The 21,277-nt window shown below is 54.7% G+C and overlaps 1 protein-coding gene across 1 annotated transcript; it reads left to right on the forward strand.

The window, feature by feature from the left end:
• Nucleotides 1-5,932: 5,932 nt before the first annotated feature.
• On the forward strand, nucleotides 5,933-20,591 carry ERN2 (endoplasmic reticulum to nucleus signaling 2). The gene is made up of 22 exons (XM_083373147.1): nucleotides 5,933-6,107; nucleotides 6,625-6,754; nucleotides 6,842-6,875; nucleotides 7,101-7,173; nucleotides 11,480-11,552; nucleotides 11,684-11,806; nucleotides 11,942-12,043; nucleotides 12,562-12,820; nucleotides 14,755-14,833; nucleotides 14,915-15,065; nucleotides 15,538-15,659; nucleotides 16,063-16,236; nucleotides 16,481-16,640; nucleotides 16,738-16,828; nucleotides 17,129-17,318; nucleotides 17,885-17,984; nucleotides 18,083-18,282; nucleotides 18,459-18,606; nucleotides 18,925-19,052; nucleotides 19,136-19,259; nucleotides 19,359-19,426; nucleotides 19,618-20,591. The coding sequence occupies exons 1-22, from the start codon at nucleotides 6,021-6,023 to the stop codon at nucleotides 19,792-19,794; spliced, it is 2,793 nt and encodes a 930-aa protein (XP_083229273.1). The 5' UTR covers nucleotides 5,933-6,020; the 3' UTR covers nucleotides 19,795-20,591.
• Nucleotides 20,592-21,277: the final 686 nt, after the last annotated feature.

Below are 21,277 nucleotides of genomic sequence, written 5' to 3' on the forward strand. Positions count from 1 at the left end.
CTTCTGTTTTTCTCCTGCCTACTGGTAGCTCTGATCTTTTAGCCTCAACTCTGCTTGGACGGTTCCTTTTAAGTGAGGAGGGAGGGAGGGGAGCTGGGGAGGCATTCCTCTCTGCCAGCCTCCTGGAGGAACAGGGCTGCATTTTGGATCAAAGCACTTGCCACTGGAGCGTCTGGGAGCACCCTTGAGCATGTGAAGACAGCTCCTCCCCCCCCCCGCCCCCAGTCTATCTGGAGAGAAGCTACAGCTTGGATTTGGGTTCTGTTTCCCCTGCCTCCTCTCTTAAAAGTTGTCTTCATCATCTGGGGGGTCTGGAATCCCCCTCTGTTCATTACTGAATAAATTTCCCATCAATTGGCAAAGTCCTCCAAGCAAGGGAGTGTCGCATGCAGCTACAGCAAGCACCCTCTTCCTGCAAGACCAACCGGGCATGTCTTTAAGCGGCATGGCTGTTTCTGGGCAGGTCAAGATATCTGTGGGCTGCCAACTTCCTCTCCCAGGATTAGTTGGGGGCCCACAATTTTGGAAGCCGTGGACTCCAGAGACGGCTCCTGTGCATTTTTTCAGATGAACAGAGGAGAGAGACAGGCAACAGCAACCCTGGATGTGGGATTAGAAGTGGCAGCCTTGGATGTGGGAGGATTTGTGTCTTGCCTATCAACAGCCTTCATTGTGCAGCTGCCTCTTCCCTTCAACCACCCAGTCGAGAGCTGTTTTTAAGAAGAACGCACACTCTCTACACTAGCCCGTCTTGCTCACCTCGCAGTCTCGCTTCTTTCCTGAGAAATCAAGAAAATGTCCCATGGAACGTTCCTGATCTGTTTTGCCATCCTTGGGGGCAGGGAGTCTGCTTAGCCTCCTCCCAGGCTAATTTGTGATGGCACTCGCCCCGCATTTCACCCCAAGACCGGAGAGTCCTGGGACTAGAAGAAAAAGCTGCGCAGGTAAGGCATCCCAGCATCTCAGTGCCAGAAACACAATGCAAGAAGTAGGATTAGGCGACCCCACTGGATTCAGGGATTGGGAATGCTCTCACGGACTTAGCCTTATCCTCACTGACTTCTGGGATCTTTCTTGGTGTCAGCAGGTCCAAAGACACAACATTTGCAGTTAATTTCAGAGGATATTTACCCCGTCCAAAATGCCTCACCCCAGAGCTCCTTCCCCCTGGCTGATGACGGGTGTGGCAAAATACACCGACTCTTTCGGTTCCTGCTCCTCCGCGCCGCTTAGAGGCTCCCGTCCTGCATTCCAAGTGTCCAGATTGCGAGACCTTCAGCTCCATCGGAGAGACCTGGTCTTGCCCCTGGGGCCACGTTCCATCGTGCAAGGGTCCTTGGAATCGAAAGATTGTCAGTATTTGGGAGATCCCCTAGTACAGCCCCTCCCACTGAGATCTGGCCATCCAGCTTGAGCTTATACATCTCAGCAGAGGTTCCGCTGACTTCCAAGGGAGTCTGTTCCGCTGTGGAGGAGCTCTTGCTCCTCATTTCTGTCTTCTGGAAGAACTGCACCATGTTCTGTCCAAAGCCTTTGGAGTTGCCAGGTCTCTTCACAATCTTCTCTTAAAATACACACCTCCAAGAGTTCCTCATGCATTCTGGCTCTTTTAATATATCAAATGTTTTTAAAAGTGAAGTACCCAGAATTGAGAGCAATATTTCAGACAGGAGTAATGACTTTTTTGATCTTGATAAACCTCAGTTGATGCAGCCCAGGACTGCATTTGCTTGTTTTGCAGCTGCATCACTCTGTTGGCTCCTATTCAGTTTCAGATGCACCAGGACCCCAGATCTTTCCCACCTTTATTTCTGCCTGGTGTCCTCCTCCTCATCCATCCTTTGTCTTTTACTTTTGTTATCTAAATACAGGACTTATTTGGTGGTCTGCCAAATTGATATTCATTTTTTCTGGGTTTTCTTAAATTTTGACCACTCCAAGGTCTTGAATGGAGCCCTGCAGTCCAAGAGTCAACCCCAGCTCACTTTCTGTCCTTTCATCATGCAAACTGTGTTGCATATTTTGCTTAGGTTGTGCTGTGTCCCCCTCATTCTCCTGGGCAGACACTGAGAGAGGATATCAGGTGGTTTTGCATGCGTCCAGAATAGAATAGAAGGTGGAAGGGACCTTGGAGGTCTTCTAGTCCAGCCCTCTGCTCAAGCAGGAGATCCTATACCATTTCAGACAAATGCCTGTCCAGTCTCTTCTTAAAAACCTCCAGTGATGGAGCACCCACAATTTCTGGAGACAAGCTGTTCCACTGGTTAATTGTCCTCACTGTCAGGAAGTTTCTCCTTAATTCCAGGTTGCTTCTCTCTTTGATCAGTTTCCAACCATTGTTTCTCATCCTTCCCTCTGGTGCTTTGGTGAACAACCTGGCCCCCTCTGCCTTGTGGCAGCCCCTCAGACACTGGAACACTGCTATCGTGTCTCCCCTATTTCTTCTTTTCTTTAGACTAGCCAAACCCAAGTCCTGCAGCCGTTCTTCATATGTTTTAGTCTCCAGGCCTTGGATCATCTTAGTTGCTCTTCTCTGAACTTTTGATCAATTCATGCTGGCTCCTGTTGGGTCTTACATTTTTATCTATATGCTCATAGTCCAACTGCTTAATGCCCTGATTTTGCCTGCTGGTCTCTAGTTATCTGGGTTCTGCCCCCCCCCCGCCCCCCCGCGGGCATTTGCTCTTCTGCTCATCCTCTATAGTCTCTCACTGATCCAGTCTGGATGCCTCCCAACTACACAAGGCTTCGGCTGCCCCTCCCTCCTTGTGGCAATTGTGCTGCAGGAGTCTTGGGGAGTGGCCTGTTCTCCCCCCCCCCCCCGTTATCTTCCTCCATCTTCTCCCACCAGCTTTCTTCCTTTTTTGCCACCACAGCCCCAGAGGCCTTTCGCTTAACTTCCCTGGCATGTTCCTTCTGCACTTCAGCCTTTCTCACTTGAAGTAAATGGTGGGTGCTTTTGCCACTGGACTATTGTCAAAAAATGTACTCTCTGTCAGTCCACAATTGGGCATGTTGAGTAAAAATGGAAATAATGCCACACTCTTGTTACCCTTCCCCAAAGCATGCCCCAAATTAGCACAGGAGCAAGTTCTCCAATGGGAGATGCCAATAACCCCAAGGCACATGCAATTGGCTTTCCCATCTTCCTGCCATTGTCTGAGGTCCGTGTTCCCGAGAGCCCCATAAAGAAAAGGGTCCAGGGAAATGCTTGGCCTCCGGAAATGGCCCTGATGCGTGTCTAGATTGGCCAAAGCCAACCTGGATGAATCTGCAGTTGCTCAGAAGAAGATTCTGCAGAGAGAGAAGCCTTGTGAAGGAGGCACTTGGAGAAATGCAACTTCAGGGAAAGAGCCTCGTCCCAAATGGCTTGCATTCGTTGAGAAGAGAGTGAACTTGGGTTGTACCAGCAACACCTCCCCCATGGGGATGTTCGGCTGCCTGTGCATGAGCGGAAGATGACTGCAGATAGAGCCTGACAAATAAATCCAAACTTCATATATTTTTCCCAAGAAAAATAAGGGCCCCAAAGCTCCCTCTGCATCCAGAACTGTTTCCAAAGCTGTGTCCCCCAACAGAAGGAGACTGTATTTCCAGTTTCTTGTTTTCAAGAGTCTTCCACCTTCCTGTTGTCCCTTAACCTGAGAATCAACGCATCTTGGCACTCCTCTAGGCAGCTGTGCTCCAGTTTCTCTTTTTGAACTGCCTTGTATCCCAAATTCCTTCGCTTTTTTCTCTTTTTCGAAACTTTCTAGTGGATAATGGCCAGCAGGGTTGTGCTCTCCAAGCAGTTCCTGCTTCCCAGGCAAAATAGCATTTCCTGTTGGGGAGAAGGAAAAGATGGGAAAGATGGCTAGAATATTTCAAAGGTAAACTTGTCCAACCGTTTTCTTTCTTTTGCTCTGTAAAATCAATCCACCTTTTCAATTAAAGATCGTTAATGAGCAGCTTCTTTTGCTGCGTCATCCTTTCTCAGATGCACCAGAGGGCTCTCTGCTTTGTCGGCCCAGAGGCTGGGCTCCGTGTCTCTCAAAAGGCAAAGAGCCAAATCATTTCAGGACAGTTGCATCCTTGGGGTTTCGTAGGACAGTCCCAACTGGGTGGATGTCCCTGCATGTCCTTTTGGGAAGAAGCTTTTTTCCCGAGGTGACCCACTGTGGCTGCCTTTCTGCAGGGAGGCCCAGAACCTGCTCCGGCACCACCAGCCCCCTGGGCCATCCGCTACTCTGATCTTTCTTGCTTTCGCGATGGTGGTTTGTGATTTTTCTGCCTGGGGGGACCCAGGTGAGGCTTCCCAGCTGGCATCAGGAAGCAAAGCCATGGAGAGCCCAGCTTTTTGTGCCTCAAGCCCCATGGGGAGCGTTAGTGGGGAATACCCGAGAGCACAGCCCACTTGAGAATAAAATGGGGGGAGGCATACAAAGAAATCACAGAGGCGTCTCAATTAATGAGCAAACAGAATAAGCAAAAATAACTCGTTACTGATGGTTTTTAATTATGTTGGCTATATTGGAAGATAGCAGACCCTTGTAGGGACATCAAACTAGAATCCAGGATGTGATGGGTTCTAGTCCTGCCTTGGGCACCAAAGCAGGGCAGTGTACTTGCTCAGGCTCAGCCTTGGGAAGGAGGGGGCCGGCAAACCCTGTTGGAATCCTTGCCAAGAAAAGTGCAGGGACAGAGCCAGGCAGTCTCCAGGAGTCAGCACTCAATCGAAGGCGCCTCTCCCCACCCCCACCCCCCCAAAAAGATATTGGCACACGGTGTGTGAGCTTACTGTGTCATATTTGAGCATTTTTTGCCCAGCGGAGGGTTTCCTTGTGTGCCCGGCAGGGCGATTAGGACCTTGGGGTCCCAGAGCCTGTGCGGGGGGGGGGAGGGGCTGCTATTCCTGCACACCGGCCTTTGCTTTCCCTGCAGAAGGGGTGCGCCTCCACCGCCCAGCTTAGTTTGTTCAAGGCACCCTCCCTACTTTTCCGGGCTGTCGGGAGTCGAGCCAGCGGCCCTGCTTAGGACGGGCTCTGCAGGGGGCCCGGGAGGGGCAGCCTTGGAAGCTGGGACGCTGGAGGGAAACGTGGGGGGGGGAGAGCCCCGCACAGTCTCTGCCCACTCGCCCGCCCCCCCCCCCCGAGCCCGCGCGTGAGGTCGCGGCTCCCGCCGCCTGCGTCCCCGGATCCCAGGGAGACTTTTTCCCGCTGGAGGGCGAGACAGTTTGGCCCGCGGCGGAGAGAAACCGGTCGGGCGGGTTTCTCTTCCTGCAGGGTGGAGGCGAGTCCGCGCCCTCAGGGCCCCGAGCGCTCCTCGTGTGCGGCCGGAGGGGAGGCTGACCCCGCTTCTGCCCCGGGTCCTGCGGATAACTGAAGAGGCTTCTTGCCTAAGGGAAAAGCAACGTCTAGTTGCCTTTTGGAAAGCACCTTCGAGGCATCCCCGACCTGGATGGCTGTAGCTTGGCCGATGTAGGAACCCGACCAAAGGGACGCAGCGAGGACACTCAGACGTGCCTAAGGCGTTCTGCGAAGGCGTCCGACGGGAAGCCCGGCCGCCGCCGCCCCGGCCTGGCTCGCTGGGCGGGCTACTTGAAGGGGTTGTTTCGCTCTGCATTAACCGTCGTGTGAACCAGCCAGAATAATTGTACACCTTGTTTACAGCTCGGCGCGTAGTGCGAACTGTCCATTCATGCATCAGGGAGTTCGTGCTCGGCGGGCAGACAGACCGCCGTCCCTTCAGCTGTCCCACCCCCCCCGTAGCTGCCCGGAGCCTCTCCCGAGCGGCGGCCAGCCGAGGCCGAGCTGTACCAGATCCGGGTGCCTCTGAGCATGTCCGGAGGGCGCGCTCCCCGGCGGGGGAGGGCCAGGCCGGGCGAGGTGGGGCGAGGCGGTTGAGGCGGGCGCGCTGGGAGGCCGGTGCCGTCCGGGAGCCGGATCTGGGGCGGAGGCCGGCCGGGAGAGTCCGGTTCCTCCCCGCGGGCAGCAGGCAGGGTGGCGGCGCAGGCCAGGGAGCCGCGGCGTGGCGGGGCTGCCATGGGCGAGGCCGAGGAGCAGCCCCCGACCGGCCACGGCCGAGCGCCCACCCCGCGGCGCTTCCCGTTGCTGCTGTTGCTGGCGCAGGTACAGGCGGGGCGCGGCCTCCCTCCTTCCCCGAGGGGAGGCTGCTCAAGAGGCCGGCTGAGCGGCCAGAGCTCCGCGGGGTTTGCTCCCACGGAAGGGAGGGCGGAGAGTGTCCGCGGAGGCGGGTGGGCACCCGCGCTGGGGCAGAGATGGAGAGGCCAGAGCCCCAGGCGGACTGATCCTCGATCCTCGCCGGGCGCCGCTCTCCCCGAGTCGCCCAAGTCGGCTCTTTGGCCGGGCTGCGTCTCGCCTTTGACGGAGGGCGCCAGCTTGGAGTCCCCAAAGCCCGCTCTCTTCCGCGCCGGGCCGCGCAGCCTCCCCCGACGGGCGCCCCACGCAGTGGCTCCCGGTGCAGCGGCCCGGCAGGGAGGCTGCGTTTTCCCGGGCGCGGGTTTGTCCGGTCTCCCACGCAGGAGCGGTGCCGGGCCGGTTCCGGAAAGTCCCGGCACACCTTCCTCCGACGGCGCGGCCGGCGCTCTGGCTCCGGGTCCACCCGCTGCCTCTCCCTTCTCCGCAGACTCTGGCCGGCGGGCCCGCATCGGCAGAATCGGAGCCGGAGCTGCCGCCGCTCCTGGTGGCCACGCTGGACGGGCGCCTCCGCGCAGTCAGCCCGGCCACGGGGGACCCGCGATGGGCGCTGAAGGAGGGTGAGCGGCGGGCGGGGCTGCGGGGGCCCCCAGGGGCGTCCGAGGGGGAGTCCCTTCCCGGCTCTGACGGCGCTGCTCTGCTTTCAGATCCGCCCCTGCTGGTGCCCCGCGGAGAGGCCGAGTGAGTGGCGCCGGCCGAGCCGGTTCCGACGCGGAGGAGGCGCGTCCCGCTCCCCCCCCCCCCCCCGCGCATAAGGCAGCCGAGGAGGAGGAGGAGGAGGGCGAGGGCGGCGGAGGGAAACGGGGGTGGTCCAGCAGCCCCGAGGCCGGTTGCCCAGGCGGCCTGGTCGGCCTGGTGCCGGAGGAGCTGTCCAGGCCCAGCGTCCTTCTCGTCTTCTCTCTCCAGGCCCGCGTTTCTCCCGGACCCCAGCGATGGCAGCTTGTATGTGGTGGGGGGCAAAGACGAGGGGGGGCTGATGGTAAGTGGCCAAGAACGGGGGGCGGGGCACACCTGAGTCAAGGTGGCCCATGCTGGGTTTCACTCGTGGGGAGGTAAAGTGGGGGGGAGCCATCCTGTGGGCATTTGCCTTGAAGGGGCCGGGAGAGAAAGTTGGACGGGCTCCCTGAATGTCTATGGAGATTCTCAGTCATCCGGGTCATACTTATCCCAAAGATGCTTTTTCATGAGGCAACTGGACTTTGATCTTGTAATAATAACAATAACAATAGAGTTGAAGGGGACCTTGGGGGCCTTCTAGTCCAACCCCCTGCTTAGGCAGGAAACCCAATACCATTTCAGACTCTTCTTAAAAACTTCCAGTGTTGGAGCATTCACAGCTTCTGGAGGCAGGTTGTTCCACTGGTTAATTGTTCTCACTGTCAGGAATTTTCTCCTTAGTTCTAGGTTGCTTCTCTCCTTGACTAGTTTCCATCCCTTGCTTCTTGTCCTGCTTTCAGGTGCTTTGGAGAATAGCTTGACTGCCTCTTCTTTGGGGCAGCCCCTGAGATATTGGAACACTATCATGTCACCCCTCACCCTTCTCTTCATTAAACTACACATACCCAATTCCAGCAGCCGTTCCTTATATGTTTTAGCCTCCAGTCCCCCAATCATCTTTGTTGCTCTTCTATGTACTCTTTCTAGAGTCAAAACATCTTTTTTACATTGTGGTGACCAAAACTGGATGTAGTATTCCAAGTGTGGCCTTACCAAGGCATTGCAAAGTGGTATTAACATTTCACGTGATCTTGATTCTATCCCTCTGTTAATGCAGCCTAGCACTGTGTTGGCTTTTTTGGCAGCTGCAGCACACGGCTGGCTCATATTAAAGTGATTGCCCACTAGGACTCCGAGATCCTTCTCATAGTTACTACTATTGAGCAAGGTACCACCTATACTATACCTGTGCATTTGGTTTTTCTTGTCTAAATGTAAGACTTTGCTTTTCTCCACATTGAAACTCATTTTGTTGGATAGCACCCAGTGTTCAAGTCTGTCCAGAACCTCCTGTATCTTAAGCCTGTCTTCTGGCTATTCCTGCCAGCTTGGTGTCATCTGAAAATTTGATGATGAGTTCCCCATCTGTCCCCTCATCCAAATCATTGATGAAGATGTTGAAGAGCTTGATGAAGATGTTGAAGAGCACTGGGCCCAGAACAGAGCCTTGGGGTACCCTACTACACACTTCCCTTCACATAGATGCAGTTCTATTGAGGACCACACACTGAGTACGGCCAGTCAGCCAGCTATGAATCCATCTGGTGGTGATGCTGTCTAATCCACATTTTTCTATCTTATCAAGTAGTAGGTTGTGGTCTACTTTATCAAATGCCTTATTGAAGTCCAAGTAAATTATATCCACAGCATTCCTCTGGTCCACTAATTTTGTCACCTGGTCAAAGAATGCAATAAGATTTGTCTGGCATGATCTGGTTTGACCAACCCATGTTGGCTTTTGGTAATGACTTTGTTTGCCTTTAGGTGTTTGCTGATTTATTGCTTGATTATCTTTTCCAGAATCTTCCCAGGTATTGAGGTCAGGCTGATAGGTCTGTAGTTTCCTGGATCCATTTTTTTTCCTTTTTTGAAAATGGGAACTACATCAGCTCTCTTCCAGTCCTCTGGTAGTTCCCCAGTGCTCCAGGATCGTTGAAAAATATAGTTCAGTGGTTCTGAGATCACGTCTGCCAGTTCCTTCAGAACCTTGGGGTGTAATCCATCTGGTCCTGGTGATTTGAACTCAACTAGGGTGAACAGGTGCTCATTTACCATTTTCTTGCCTATCTTAACTTGCATTTGTAGTCTGTTTTTTACATTACTGTTTTTCATAAGTTGGATTGTTTTTCCCTTTGTGTAAAGACGGATGCAAAAAACAAGTGAAATAGTCCTGCTTTCTCCCTGTTGCTTGTCACCTTCTTGCCACTTTCCCCCACTAATGGACCAATCATTTCCTTAAGTTTTTTCTTGTTTTTTAACACGTTGAAAGAAGGTGTTTTTTTTGTTATTGTTATGCCTTAGTTCATTTTGAGCCTTAGCTTTCCTCGCTTCATCTTTGCATGCTCCGGCTATTGCTGATATTCTGCCTTAGTTACGTGCCCCTCTTTCCACTTCTTATACTTGTCCTTTTTGTCTTTCTTTGAAGACTTTTCGCTTCTCATCCAAGAAGCTTCTTTCAGTTCTATGGTGGGGAATGGAAAGATTCATATTCCTGCTGTTCATTTGCATTCTTTTAGAGAATCATTGAGGCCATCTGGAGGTTTGCCTGGGCCCTCAAGGTCACCTGAGTGGTGCAAATGGGTGTGGAGCCTTCTTGGAGCTGCTGGAAGGACTGTGTTGTAGACTGGAGATAGATGATGCCAGATCTCTCCCCCTCTCACCAGTACAATGCAGTGAGCCTTGTGCAGATCTGTACATTGGGGGAATGAAACAACCACTTCATAAATCCATGGCACAACATAGGAGAACAAACCCATCTGGACAAGAGTCAGCGGTCCATCTGCCTTTAAAAGACAAAGGCTGCTCTTTTGAAGACAGCAAAGTCCACATTTTGGACAGAGAGGACCGCTGGTTTGAAAGAGGGGTCAATGAGGCCATCTAGGTCAAACTTGAACAGGCCCCTTCTCAACAAGGAGGAGGGATACGACATCATCTATCTCCAGTCTACAACACAGTCCTTTCAGCAGTTCCAAGAAGGCACTATTTGCACTACTCAGGTGACCCTGAGGACACAGAGAAACATCCAAGTGGTCTCAACGACTCTCTAAAAGAATGTAAATGACCTACGGTCTGCAAGGAGTATAAATCCTTCCCTTCCTCACCATCCAGTCAGAGCTTCTTGGATGAGAAGTGAAACGTCTTCAAAGAAAAACCAGAAAGTCCAGTTGCCTCATGAAAAAGCACCTTTGGACTCCTTGAACCTCAAAGTCCTGGGTTGTTCAACTGATGGGGAAATTGATCTATATGATAGCCTATATGATGGCCTTAAAGAAGAGAGTGGAAGTGGGGGCCAGGTCACCTCGGGGGGGTCCACCTGGGGCTTCTGCTGTTGCCAGTGGTTCTGCTAGCCGAAGACACCCCCTAGAATGAAGCACAGACTCTCTCAATGCAATATTCGATTGCATTGGCTGTTTTGGTAGCTGTTGTCAAACCCCCCCCCCCCCCCCGGCTGATATTTAAGTGATTGTCCAGTAGAACTCCAAGATCCCTCTTGCAGTTACTGCTGTGGAGCCAGGTTCCATTCCACACCTGTACATTTGTTTTTTCTTGCCTAAGTGTAAAACCTTACTTTTATCTATGTTGAATTTCATTTTGTTAGATGGTTTTAGAGTGTTCAAGCCTGTCAAGATCCTTCTGCATCTTGAGCCTGTTTTCTGAGATGCTGGCTATTCCTGCCAGCTTGTTGTCTGCAAATTTGATGAGTTCCCCTTGATATTGAAGAGTATTGGGCCTAAAACGGAACCTTGGGATACCCCACTGCTCACTTCCTTCCATGTAGATGTGGTTCCATTAGGCAGTACCCTTTGAGTGTGGTTGGTTAGTCAGTTACAGATCCATCTGATGCTATTCCACATTTTTCTCTCTTACCAAGAAGTAGGCTATGGTCTATTTTGTCAAACCGGTAAGTTTGGTAGATCTCACTTACAGAAGAAGTAAATGAGAAGCTGTCCACTGCACTGGCTTAGAGCCACCAGGTTTGAGCAAGGAATTCCATAGTCTTGAGGGATGCAGAATATGCCTGGAGGCAGTAGTGGGATTCAGCCGGTTCGCACCACTTTGGCAGAACCAGTAGTTAATTTTTTGTTGCCCAGGCCCAGAGTGGACTTCTGGAAGCGGCTTCCACACAGAGAACCGGTTGTTCACCTATTTGAATCCCACCACTGCCTGGAGGGGTTGATCCTGAGCAATTAAAGACACCTGGGAGAGTTTCCTGGCTACTTCTTGATTGTTGTGAGCTTTATTCTAGAGAAGACAGGATGCTAATGGCAAAAGGGAATAATTGGCCCCCTGCTTTTATTGGGTGAATGGAGGTTCTTGCTTAGAGGCTTTCTGGAGGCCTGGAATCCTGAAGGCATCCATGCCTCCTCTGGGTGCACAATTCGAGGGACATCTGCATGGCTACCACACTGATAGTTATTGGCACAGAGGTCATGCGTGTTCCAAGCATCGTGCGCCAAAATGCAACACTGGATCAGCTGCTACAGATGGTGCCTTAATGATTCCAGCCTTATTTTGTTAAAAGGTGATTCTGAGCTAAATGGGGGTCTCTCTTTTTATTTTTCTGGTAGAAGCTGCCTTTCACCATCCCGGAGCTGGTGCAGTCTTCTCCATGCCGCAGCTCCGATGGCGTGATCTACACAGGTGCCAGTGGGGAAAGTGGGAGAAGGGGAGGGGGCCTCTACCCTTGGCTCGCGGAAGGATGTGCAAAGCATCGGCAAGGCTGGAGCCCGTTCCCACCCCGGAATATATGTGTCCCCACCTCAATTTTCCAGGAAAAAAGGAGGACACCTGGTTTCTTGTGAACCCGGCATCGGGGGAGAAGCAGAGCGTGCTGTCACCAGAGGCCTGGGATGGGCTTCACCCCATAAGCCCCTTGTTGTTCATTGGACGCAGCGGTAAGCATCCCGTGAGCCTCCATCCCTGAGAATGTTCAGGAGGAGAAACACCAGCGTGTAGAGGAAGGAGGAGAAAGAGAGGGAGAGGGGGAGAAGGGGAGGGAGAGGGTAAATCAATCTTGCTCTCCTCTGCAGAGTATGTCATCACCATGTATGACACCAAGACCCGGGAGCTGCAGTGGAATGCCACCTATCTGGACTACTCTGCTCCCTTCCATGAGCAGGACTCTGACTACAGTGAGTAACTGGCAGAGCAAGCTGGCAGCCGGCACTCCCCCCTCCAGGCCCCCCTCCTTCCTTGGCAGCTGCAGAGCTCCAGGGAATGTGGCTGTGGAGTCACAGGGCAGGCAAGTAGCTGAAGGAAGAAGACCAGCCCTTCTAACCCCATTGTGGGATTGGGGGGGGGGTTCAGATGAGGGCAGCTGGAGCTTTCCCACCCACTCCCCTAGCGCAAGTTTTGGGAGTGCACTTCTGCTATTAAACATTAGGCTCTCCCTGCAAAAGCTCTTGGTTTCATCAGCCGGTCCACGTGACGTAAGCTTATTTTTAAAGATGTGCGATCTTTTCACATCTAGAAATTGATAGCCCTGAAAGTCTCCCTCTTGCCAGAGTGCTTGATAGATCCTGTCAAAGACAAGACAGGATTTAGCAGGGCGGCTGACCCTGTGATTGGCGCTTGGCTGGCATTCCAACTCAAGTATAGCTCTGCTGCCACGCCCAGTGCCTGCCTTCTCCCCCCCCCCACCTTGGCACAGAAATGGCCCATTTTGCCTCAAGCGGAGATGGCTGGCTGGTGACAGTGGGCAAAGAGAGCGGAGAGGTGCTCTGGGTGCAGGACTATGGATCACCCGTGGTGGGCGTCTACAGCTGGCACCAGGACAGCCTGCGTCGGGCACCCCACCTCAGCATAGCCATGGAGAGCCTGCGCTACCTTATCCTGCACGCTCAGAAGATGCCCCTCCTCAACTGGACCTTCCGGATTAGCAAGGACTTTGTGGCCAAGACCCCTTTGCTGTGAGTGTCAATCCCAGGAGAGCTTGTGGGCGACTTCTGGGAAAGCAGTTCTGTCAAAAAAATCGGGGGTGGCGTAGCTGTATTTGTGGGGAGCCTAAGAGGGGGGAGGGACATGTTAGCTCAGTGGGATAGGACGCTGAGCTTGTCAATCAGAAGATCGGCAGTTTGGCGGGTCGAATCCCGAGTGCCGCGTAGCAGAGAGTGCCTGTTACTCGTCCCAGCTTCTGCCAACCTAGCAGTTCGAAAGCACGTAAAAATGCAAGTAGAAAAATAGGGACCACTACGGTGGGAAGGTAACAGCGTTCCGTGCGCCTTTGGCGTCTAGTCATGCCGGCCACATGACCACGGAGACGTCCTCGGACAAGCGCTGGCTCTTCGGCTTTGAAACGGAGATGAGCACCGGCCCCTAGAGTCGGAAACGACTAGCATGCATGTGCGGGGGGGGGAACCTTTACCTTTACTTAAGAGGGGGGAAATGGAGATCCAGAAGGCTGAGAAGTTGAGCTTAGGGTTTTTGTTTGCTAACTTGTCCCTCAAGAGCTCCGGGCAACTGTGCAAACCACAGACTGCCATTAGAACAGACCCTAAAGGGTTATTAAGAGACTGTAAAGCGGAATTCATTGATAAGCCTCCTAAAGCAGGAGTCTGTATAGGCTGGGAACGCCTGGAAAGAGGCTTGGAGGGGGACCTGCAACCTGCTGCCCCCTCGTGCTCCAGGAAGAACCCAGAGGTACTGGAACAAGTCCAGGTAAGAGGCAGGAGGAAATAAAGATGCCAGAAGAAGTGTGTGTGTGTGTGTGTGTGTGTGTGTGTGTTTATACTGTGCCTGAAGGCAGGCCACACAGAAGAGAGCAGAACACGGTGAAATGGAGTCAAGTTACAAGAAGGTGGAATCCAGCTGAGCCTTAGAAGGCAAAGAGTTATGCAGAGAGGCTGTGGGCTGCCCACTGAACAGCCCCTCTGTCTGTCCTGGGTGATTTCTACTGTGACAGGGGTTAGACTAGATGGCCCCAAGGCCCCCTTCCAACTGTAGTGTCTTTCAATTCCAATTTAGTATTGGTTTTAATCTATGTTTGTTCTAACCTATTGTCAGCTGCCTTGAAAACTTGCCAGAATAGAAAGGTAGAGCATGAACCATACATATACTGTATGCATATGTACGGTGTGTGTGTGTGTGTGTGTGTGTGTGTGTGTGCGCGCGCATGCCTTTCAGACTTCTTTTCTTTTTTCAAAATGAACTTTGCTTTGTTTTTTGTATTTTTAAGACTGCTTTTCTGGTGGGGCTGTGTGAGTTCTTTTAAAAATTTCCCTGGGGTCTCCTGCGAAGTCAAAGAGAATTTGTGGGAACAAGTATAAGAAAAGTGGGGCAGGCTGCAGAGTGCCCAGGTCAGACCCCTTGGTGCAAGAGAGCAAGCCATTGGCTGCCTGGTTTCCATAAAAATAATGGGGTGCAGAAGGAGTGGGGTGGAGGCGGCGTCTGGTCCGCCATTTCAGGAGCTTCTAGGAAATAAATCCTGGCTGCACATTAGCTACCATATCACACACCCCTTCTGGGCAAGAGCTTTGACCAACCACCACCACCACCCCCCGCAGCACCCGCCGCCCAGCCCCTCCATCAAGGGCCATCATGGGAGTGGGAGAACAGGAGCATGGTGGAGCCATCAGTGCACCTGGATTTTGGGACTGAACTGATTTATATTCCGCTTTTATTCTGTGCAAGGCACAGAGGTGTGCACAAGCCCTCATTCCTCCTGTTTTCCCCTAAAACCACCCTGGGAGGTGGGTTGAAGAATGCTGTGTTAGATTGTCACTGCCTAGCCAGAGCTTAACCTCCAGGCACTCGGCTCCTTCTGAATCTCACCAAAATCTGCATGGCAGTTCTCTGTACCACAGAGGGGCTTCTTCACCGTTCCTGCCCCCCCCTTTTGTTTCAGCACAACCCTGTATGTGGGCAAACACGCTGGGGGTTTCTACGCTTTGACATCCCTGGTGCATGAAGGCACGGCTCTGGTGGTGAGTTCCCTTGGTGGGGCACAAAATGGGTAGCTGGGTTGGGGGTCCTGCTGCTGAGTGGGCTGTCTCTGCCTCCTGCAGCCTCAGGGGGTGGCTCTGGCCCAGGGCAGCGGTCCCATCACACGTGACGTGACGCTCCAAAGGTCTGGTGAGTGCAAGATCACACCCAGCACGGGCATCCAGTACCCGCCTGGCACCATCTTCCTCCCCCACAGCCAGTGGCTGCTGATAGGTGAGTTTCTGGGCTCCGGGGCCCACGCCGAGAGACAGCCTCCATTCCCCCCAGAGGTTGCCCAGAGTCCCTGAATGGTGGGGGAAGAACGCCCCCCCCAGACTGAATGGTGCGCATAGGGGCCATTCTGCATGAGAACACACAGGTTCATACTGGGCTGGGCTCAACCCCTTTCCCCACTGATCCCTGAAGGGGGTTGTGGCACCTTTGCAAGAGGGGGAGGGGTCATGCCAGGATCTCTGAGGTTCAGGAAGGGGAGGGGGAGAGATAGTGAGTAGGAGATTTGGGAGGAACCGAAGGTCCCTGATGATCAGCCTTGGATGGGAGCGGAGAGGGTGGGGTGGAACGTACGAAAAGAACCGGTCAGCATGACTGAAGCTTTGGAAGGCAGGCAGCGCAGACAGGCTGAGCCCAGCCATGGGGTGCTCTCCTTGGGGAGGGCCCCCAACTCAGCAGGGGGACTTCTTTCCAGGTCATCACGAGATGCCCCCGCTAGTCCACACTACCATGCTGAGGGCCCTTCCTGGCAGCCTGCGGAGGAACCCGGAGGCTGTTGCGCCACACAACTCCCCTGCTCACAGCCTCTTCGAAGAGGTATGGGCAAGAGGGGGCCAAGGCTGATGGGGGGAAGGGCTGCAGTTTGGGTGATGGTGGCCTTCTAAGAGAAGAGGGGTGCCCGGCCTCGACCCTGGCACTCCAGGCTGCTCCACCCACCGTCATCGTCAGAAGGTACAGAGCAAGCGATTCAGCCCTGGGGTCCTCCAGGCTTTTCTTGCAAACACCCCAACAGTCACAAGCTAATGTGGGGGGGGGGGGAGCAAGAGGCAGAAGCAAGGGGCGTGCTTGCTCCTCTTCCCCTTCCCCACTGCAGGTGGCATCTGGGGCAAAAGAGCCGGCCTGGCTGGCCCCACTTCCAGGACAGAGTCCACGGTGTGTGGCTGGGCGATGGCTGTGTCCCCCCCCCCGTCCTTGCCAAGAGCTTCCTGGTCTGTTTCAGTTCCTGGCCCCTGAGGGCCCACAGGAGGACCAGGCTGATGGTCGGCCCTGGGGGCATCATGCCAGGAAGGAGGCTCCAGTGGAAGTGGATCCCTCAGTCAGCAGCTGGGAGCTGGTTGTGGTTGGCGTGGCTTCCATCTGTTGGGGCGGGGGGCTCCTCTGCCTCCTGCTCTGGGTGAGTGGGCTTCACCTGATCCAGCTATCTGGGCTTTGGGGGGATTGCGGAGGCCCCGGGGCCAAGGCCAGAAGAGGATCCCGTTGGTCCCTGCCAGATGCTAGAGGAGGCACCCTTCATGGCCAGCAGTGGGGAGGGGGTCTCTGCCAGGATGTAGCTAGTCTTGCCCCAGCCTGATGATGGAGCCCCTGGCAGTAAAGGCAGGTGGTCTCTTCCCCTTTCATTCCTCCTGCTGCTCTCCCAGAGGGTCTTGCCTGAGCGCAGCTCTGGCCAGCAGCCCCCTGCAGCCTCTAGCCATTTCTCAAGAACGACTCCTGAAGGGTCCCTGGAGCTGAACCAGGGGGCAGACCAGCCCCCCTCCTCAGCCTCGGTGGATAAAGCCTCCCTCCAGAGCCCTGGACCAGGTGGGTACCTGCCCAGCTAGCAGAGGGCGTGTTGGGGAAGGACGGGGGGGCTGTTGAAGCGGCCACTAGGGTGACACCTATTCTCTCCCCTCGGCAGGCGGAGCCCCAGAAATGGTTACTGTGGGGAAGCTCTCCTTCAGGCCCCAGGAGGTGCTGGGCCGGGGGGCGGGGGGCACCTTTGTGTTCCGGTGAGTTGGAGCTGCTCCTAGCGGAGTAAATGGGGGGCAGGTCCCTGAAGCAAGTGCCCAGCCCTGCAATCCAGCCAAGGGGTCTTCCCTGCAGGCCGAGGGTCCTGCGTTGCTCAGAGCCAATCTTGGCACCCTGAAGGAGCAGCAGGATGGGCCTCCCTCTGGGTGTCCAGGATGCAGAAGTGCTAGGCATCCTCACAGGAGCGAGGGCCTTCTTGGGAGGAGGGGAGGGGGACATGGTGGGCACAGAGGAGAAGCCATTCCTCCCCGTCACCCCACCCGGGTGGCTTCCTTCTTCAGAGGCCGCTTTGATGGGCGTGACGTGGCCGTGAAGCGTTTGCTTCTGGACAGCGTCCATCTGGTGGACCGCGAGGTGCGGCTGCTGCGCGAGTCAGATCCGCATCCCAATGTGGTGCGCTATTTCTGCACCGAGGCCGACGGGCAGTTCCACTACATCGCCCTTGAGCTGTGCTCTGCCACCCTGCAGCAGGTGAGGAGGCATGCCTGCCGGGACCCCCCTCGGGTCCCCCCTCGCATCCCTGCAATAATTTTGTTCCAAAGAGGAAAATATTAACTCACCCTGTACAATAATCACAGTCAATGTGCTGCATTGCATAAACCTGTCATATGAAACGACACCACTTCTCACAAGCCTGGGAAGTCTGGCAGCCAGTTCAGATGTTCTCCTTGCTTTTCTTGTCCTTGTGGGGCCGTCCTGAGCCTGGAGCTGCCCGTTTTCAACATGGAGACTCTGGCTTACCTTTCCCCCAGTCCAAATGTTTGGAAATGATGGAAAATCCAACTGTATCTGTATGAGGGCTTGAAATAACTTTTTGGTTAATTGCTTCAAGTGTGGTTTGGAAGGATCTCTTCCCAAATGCTTGTGAACTTTACAGTTTATCAGAAAAGAGTCCCTCTACCATAGGGGGACTTGGCAGATTCTTTAAGAACTAATGGTTGTTTCTGCATAGCGGGGTGGGGGGAGGGGAGGACAGACCTGATGCTGGGGGCTCCTGGCAAGGATTGCCCTGCTGTCTTGCCTTCTGCCCCCTCCAGTACGTGGAGAGCTCCGTCTTCCCTGGAAAAGGCGTGGATCCGCTCTCCCTGCTGTCACAGACCATGTCCGGACTGGCACATCTGCACTCCCTCAGCATAGGTGAGACACTCCGCCCATAGCAAGGGCCGTTGCCTCCCCCCCCTTTAAAGGAAGCTGGGTGTTCTCCAGGCTTGTGCTGAGGACCCTTCTCTTTCCAGCTCATCGCGACCTGAAGCCCTGCAACATTCTGATCTCGGTCCCTGACGGGCAAGGGTGGTTCCGAGCCGTCATCTCCGACTTTGGCCTGTGCAAGAAGTTGCAGGGTGGGCATCAGAGCTTCAGTCTCGGCTCGGGCATTCCTGGCACGGAGGGGTGGATCGCGCCCGAGATGCTCAGGGAGGACGCGCAGGAGAGCCCCGTGAGTCCAATTGACTGCCCTGCTTTTCCTGGGGCCTAGGAGTGGAAAGTCCCAGTTCCCTGGGGGCTTTGGGGACTTCCCCTGACCTCCTCCCAGTGGGCCAGAGAAAAGGTGGCCGTCAAAGAATCATGGAAGCTGCTGCTCCTGGCCACGGCTTCCCTTTTTCTCTCTTGCAGACCTGTGGGGTGGACATCTTCTCTGCTGGCTGCATCTTCTACTACGTCCTGTCCCACGGGCAGCATCCCTTTGGGCACAGCTTCCATCGCCAGGCCAACATTCTTGTAGGCACTTACCAACTGCCGAGGCTCCAGCAGGACACTCACAGTAAGTGGGTGCTGTGGGATGCTTTGGCCCTGTGTGTGGGGGTGTGGGAAGCCCCCTCCCTTGCACCCTGCCTACTCGGGGTCTCAAACCAGCCCCTCTAAGCCTCTCTTGGCTAGCAGGACCTGGGGTAGCTCCCTGCCTCCCTGCAGCTCCTGGCTCATCTCCGGCCTCTGTTACTCAGCCATGGCCAAGACCCTCAGCTTCACCTGCTGCCTGCTAGGCTAGCCTACCTTGCAGGGGGGCGATAAAGGTAGTGACAAATGGCAGGCGAATCCTCGGGGTGACCCACTGAAGGTTCCTGCCTGCTTGCTCTCCCAGGCCACCTGGCAGGGCGAGACTTGATAGAAGCCATGATCAGCAGCGACCCCCGCCTGCGCCCCTCAGCTGCCCAGGTGCTCCAGCACCCCTTCTTTTGGGGCCCTGAGAAGCAGCTGCAGTTCTTCCAGGTGAGTCCTGGGTGGTGGACACTCCCCCTGGCTCCCCTTCGCAGTCGCGCTCTGCCCTGCTGCCCACTCCCTCCCATCCGCAGGATGTCAGCGACCGCCTTGAAAAGGAGCCAACAGACGGGCCCCTGCTCAGCACCCTGGAGGCCGAGAGCCTGATGGTGGTGCGAGGGGATTGGCAGGCGCATCTTTCTGCCCCACTACAGGCAGGTAGGCGCTTGCCCTCTCTGGACCCACTGGGCGGCCCGGGAGAGGGAGGGAACTGCAGGAGCCTTGCTGACCCTCTTGGCCCCTCTCACCCCCTCCCAGATCTCAGGAAGTTCCGGAGATACCAGGGCAACTCAGTCCGTGACCTGTTGCGAGCCATGAGGAACAAGGTACTCTGCCAACCCTGGCTGGGCTCTTTGGGGAATGCGAGGCCCTCTGTGGCCGAGTGGCACTTGAGTGGGCTGCCTCCATTGGCTCGGGCACCTCCTGTCTCCCTCCTGTCCCATCATCACAGCCACAGCCACACCAAGTGTGGCACTGCCCCTTGGGGGCCTTGGCACCTGGACTCTTTCTCCTTCAGAAGCATCACTACTACGAACTGCCCAGCAACGTCCAGGAGGCCCTTGGCAGCCTGCCCCACGGATTCATCCAGTACTTCCTGGACCGCTTTCCCTGCCTGCTGCTGCACACTTACCGGGCCCTGCGCCTATGCGCTGCCGAGCGGCTCTTCTGGAGGTACTACTGCCAGGGGGAGTGAGGTGGTCTCCCTGCCGCCCGACTCCTCAAGAGTGTTTGGCACCTGCCAGCCTGCCCTGCTCTGGAGGGACCCGTTCGGCACCGGCACAGGGCATCCCAGCCCCACCTGCTCCCTGGGGAATAGTGTTTGTGTGGGTCAGAAACTAATTTGTGGGGCTTCCAGGAGGCTTCATGCAGAAGAGAGCAGGAGTGGGGGGAGGCACCCCTCCCCAAAGAATCTGCTGCCTTCCCTTGAATTCTCACCTGAAGAGAATGGCCCAGCATCACAGGTCACCGTGGGGTGCATTGCTGATGCAGTGTGCCTCGCGTGACCCATAACGCACTGGGTCCTGCTGCGGACATCCCAGGGAGGGGAGTCTCCTGACCTCTAAGTGCCTTATATTCTCAGACACACAATGAACGTGGAAGCAGGGAGCACCTCTCCTTGCCTCAGAAGCCTTCTGGAGTGGGGCGGGGTGGGGGGTTAGTAGCAGAAAGCTGCAAATTGGATTTTTAAAGAGCCCTATGCGTAAAGCGCCCTACACAGTAGTAAGGCCACAGAAAGGAAGCAAGCAGAACACCTGCGCTCCGCGGCTGGAAGGACCCCATTTCACAGCATGTTCTGGCCCCAGGAGGAGCCAACGCAGGGCTGGGGCTCCGCTTGAACCAAGATTGCACTGAGAAGGCAATTTGGGGATCGGGCTTGAGAAGGTGAAAAGTTGTAACTACATTTTAATTGTGATTGCACTTACACAGAAGTCCCAAGGCTGGACTTATTTTAGCCATAATTTGATGCACTAGACAGCATTAGATAAAATTTGAACATGAACACTATTGTCACTGTTATTCTTTAACTAGGCAATTTTAGTGGATTGTGGAAATGCGAGTCAAACTATAGCTTGGTTTGAGGAAAACATTTGGCAAAATTTGTCATGGCTGGAGCTCCACAGCAGCCCTGACACTCACTGAAAGAGGACCAGGAGGGTGTCCTGGGGCCACCCAGAGATCAGCCTGTATTTTGACCATTAATGTGCCGGATGAGATTAGCACAGGGAGAGATCCGCTCTCCTGCATGTGCTGCTGCAATGATTGCTGAAGGCCTAGAAAATAATGCAAGACTGAGTCAGGCAGCAATCATACAGCAAACCCGTGGTTTGCTAGGGGCCACTTTTGCCGTAAAGCAAAAGCAAATGTGTGTTTTTTGGCAAAACTGTCATGACCACAGGATGGTACTAATCATGTAAATATGGCTTGGTTGCTATACCAAGTGCAGTTATGTGACCCTGGGAACCCTGACCATTGAAATTTTGAATCTGGGCCCTAAGTACCCTCCTAAGGAGGTCCATTGCAGCTCCAGTGGCTGGCCATAAGTTGAGGACGACCTATACTCCCAAACTGGCTGAAGCATCCATGGAACATTCTGGCACTAGTGTGGCCCCTGATCAGGTTCTTCGTCTTGCTGGTGGCCCAAGGGGGGTTCAGCCCGTTGGGGGCATCAGATCAGC

Source organism: Vipera ursinii (assembly GCF_947247035.1).
Source record: "Vipera ursinii genome assembly, chromosome: 13".
Taxonomy (NCBI): domain Eukaryota; kingdom Metazoa; phylum Chordata; class Lepidosauria; order Squamata; family Viperidae; genus Vipera; species Vipera ursinii.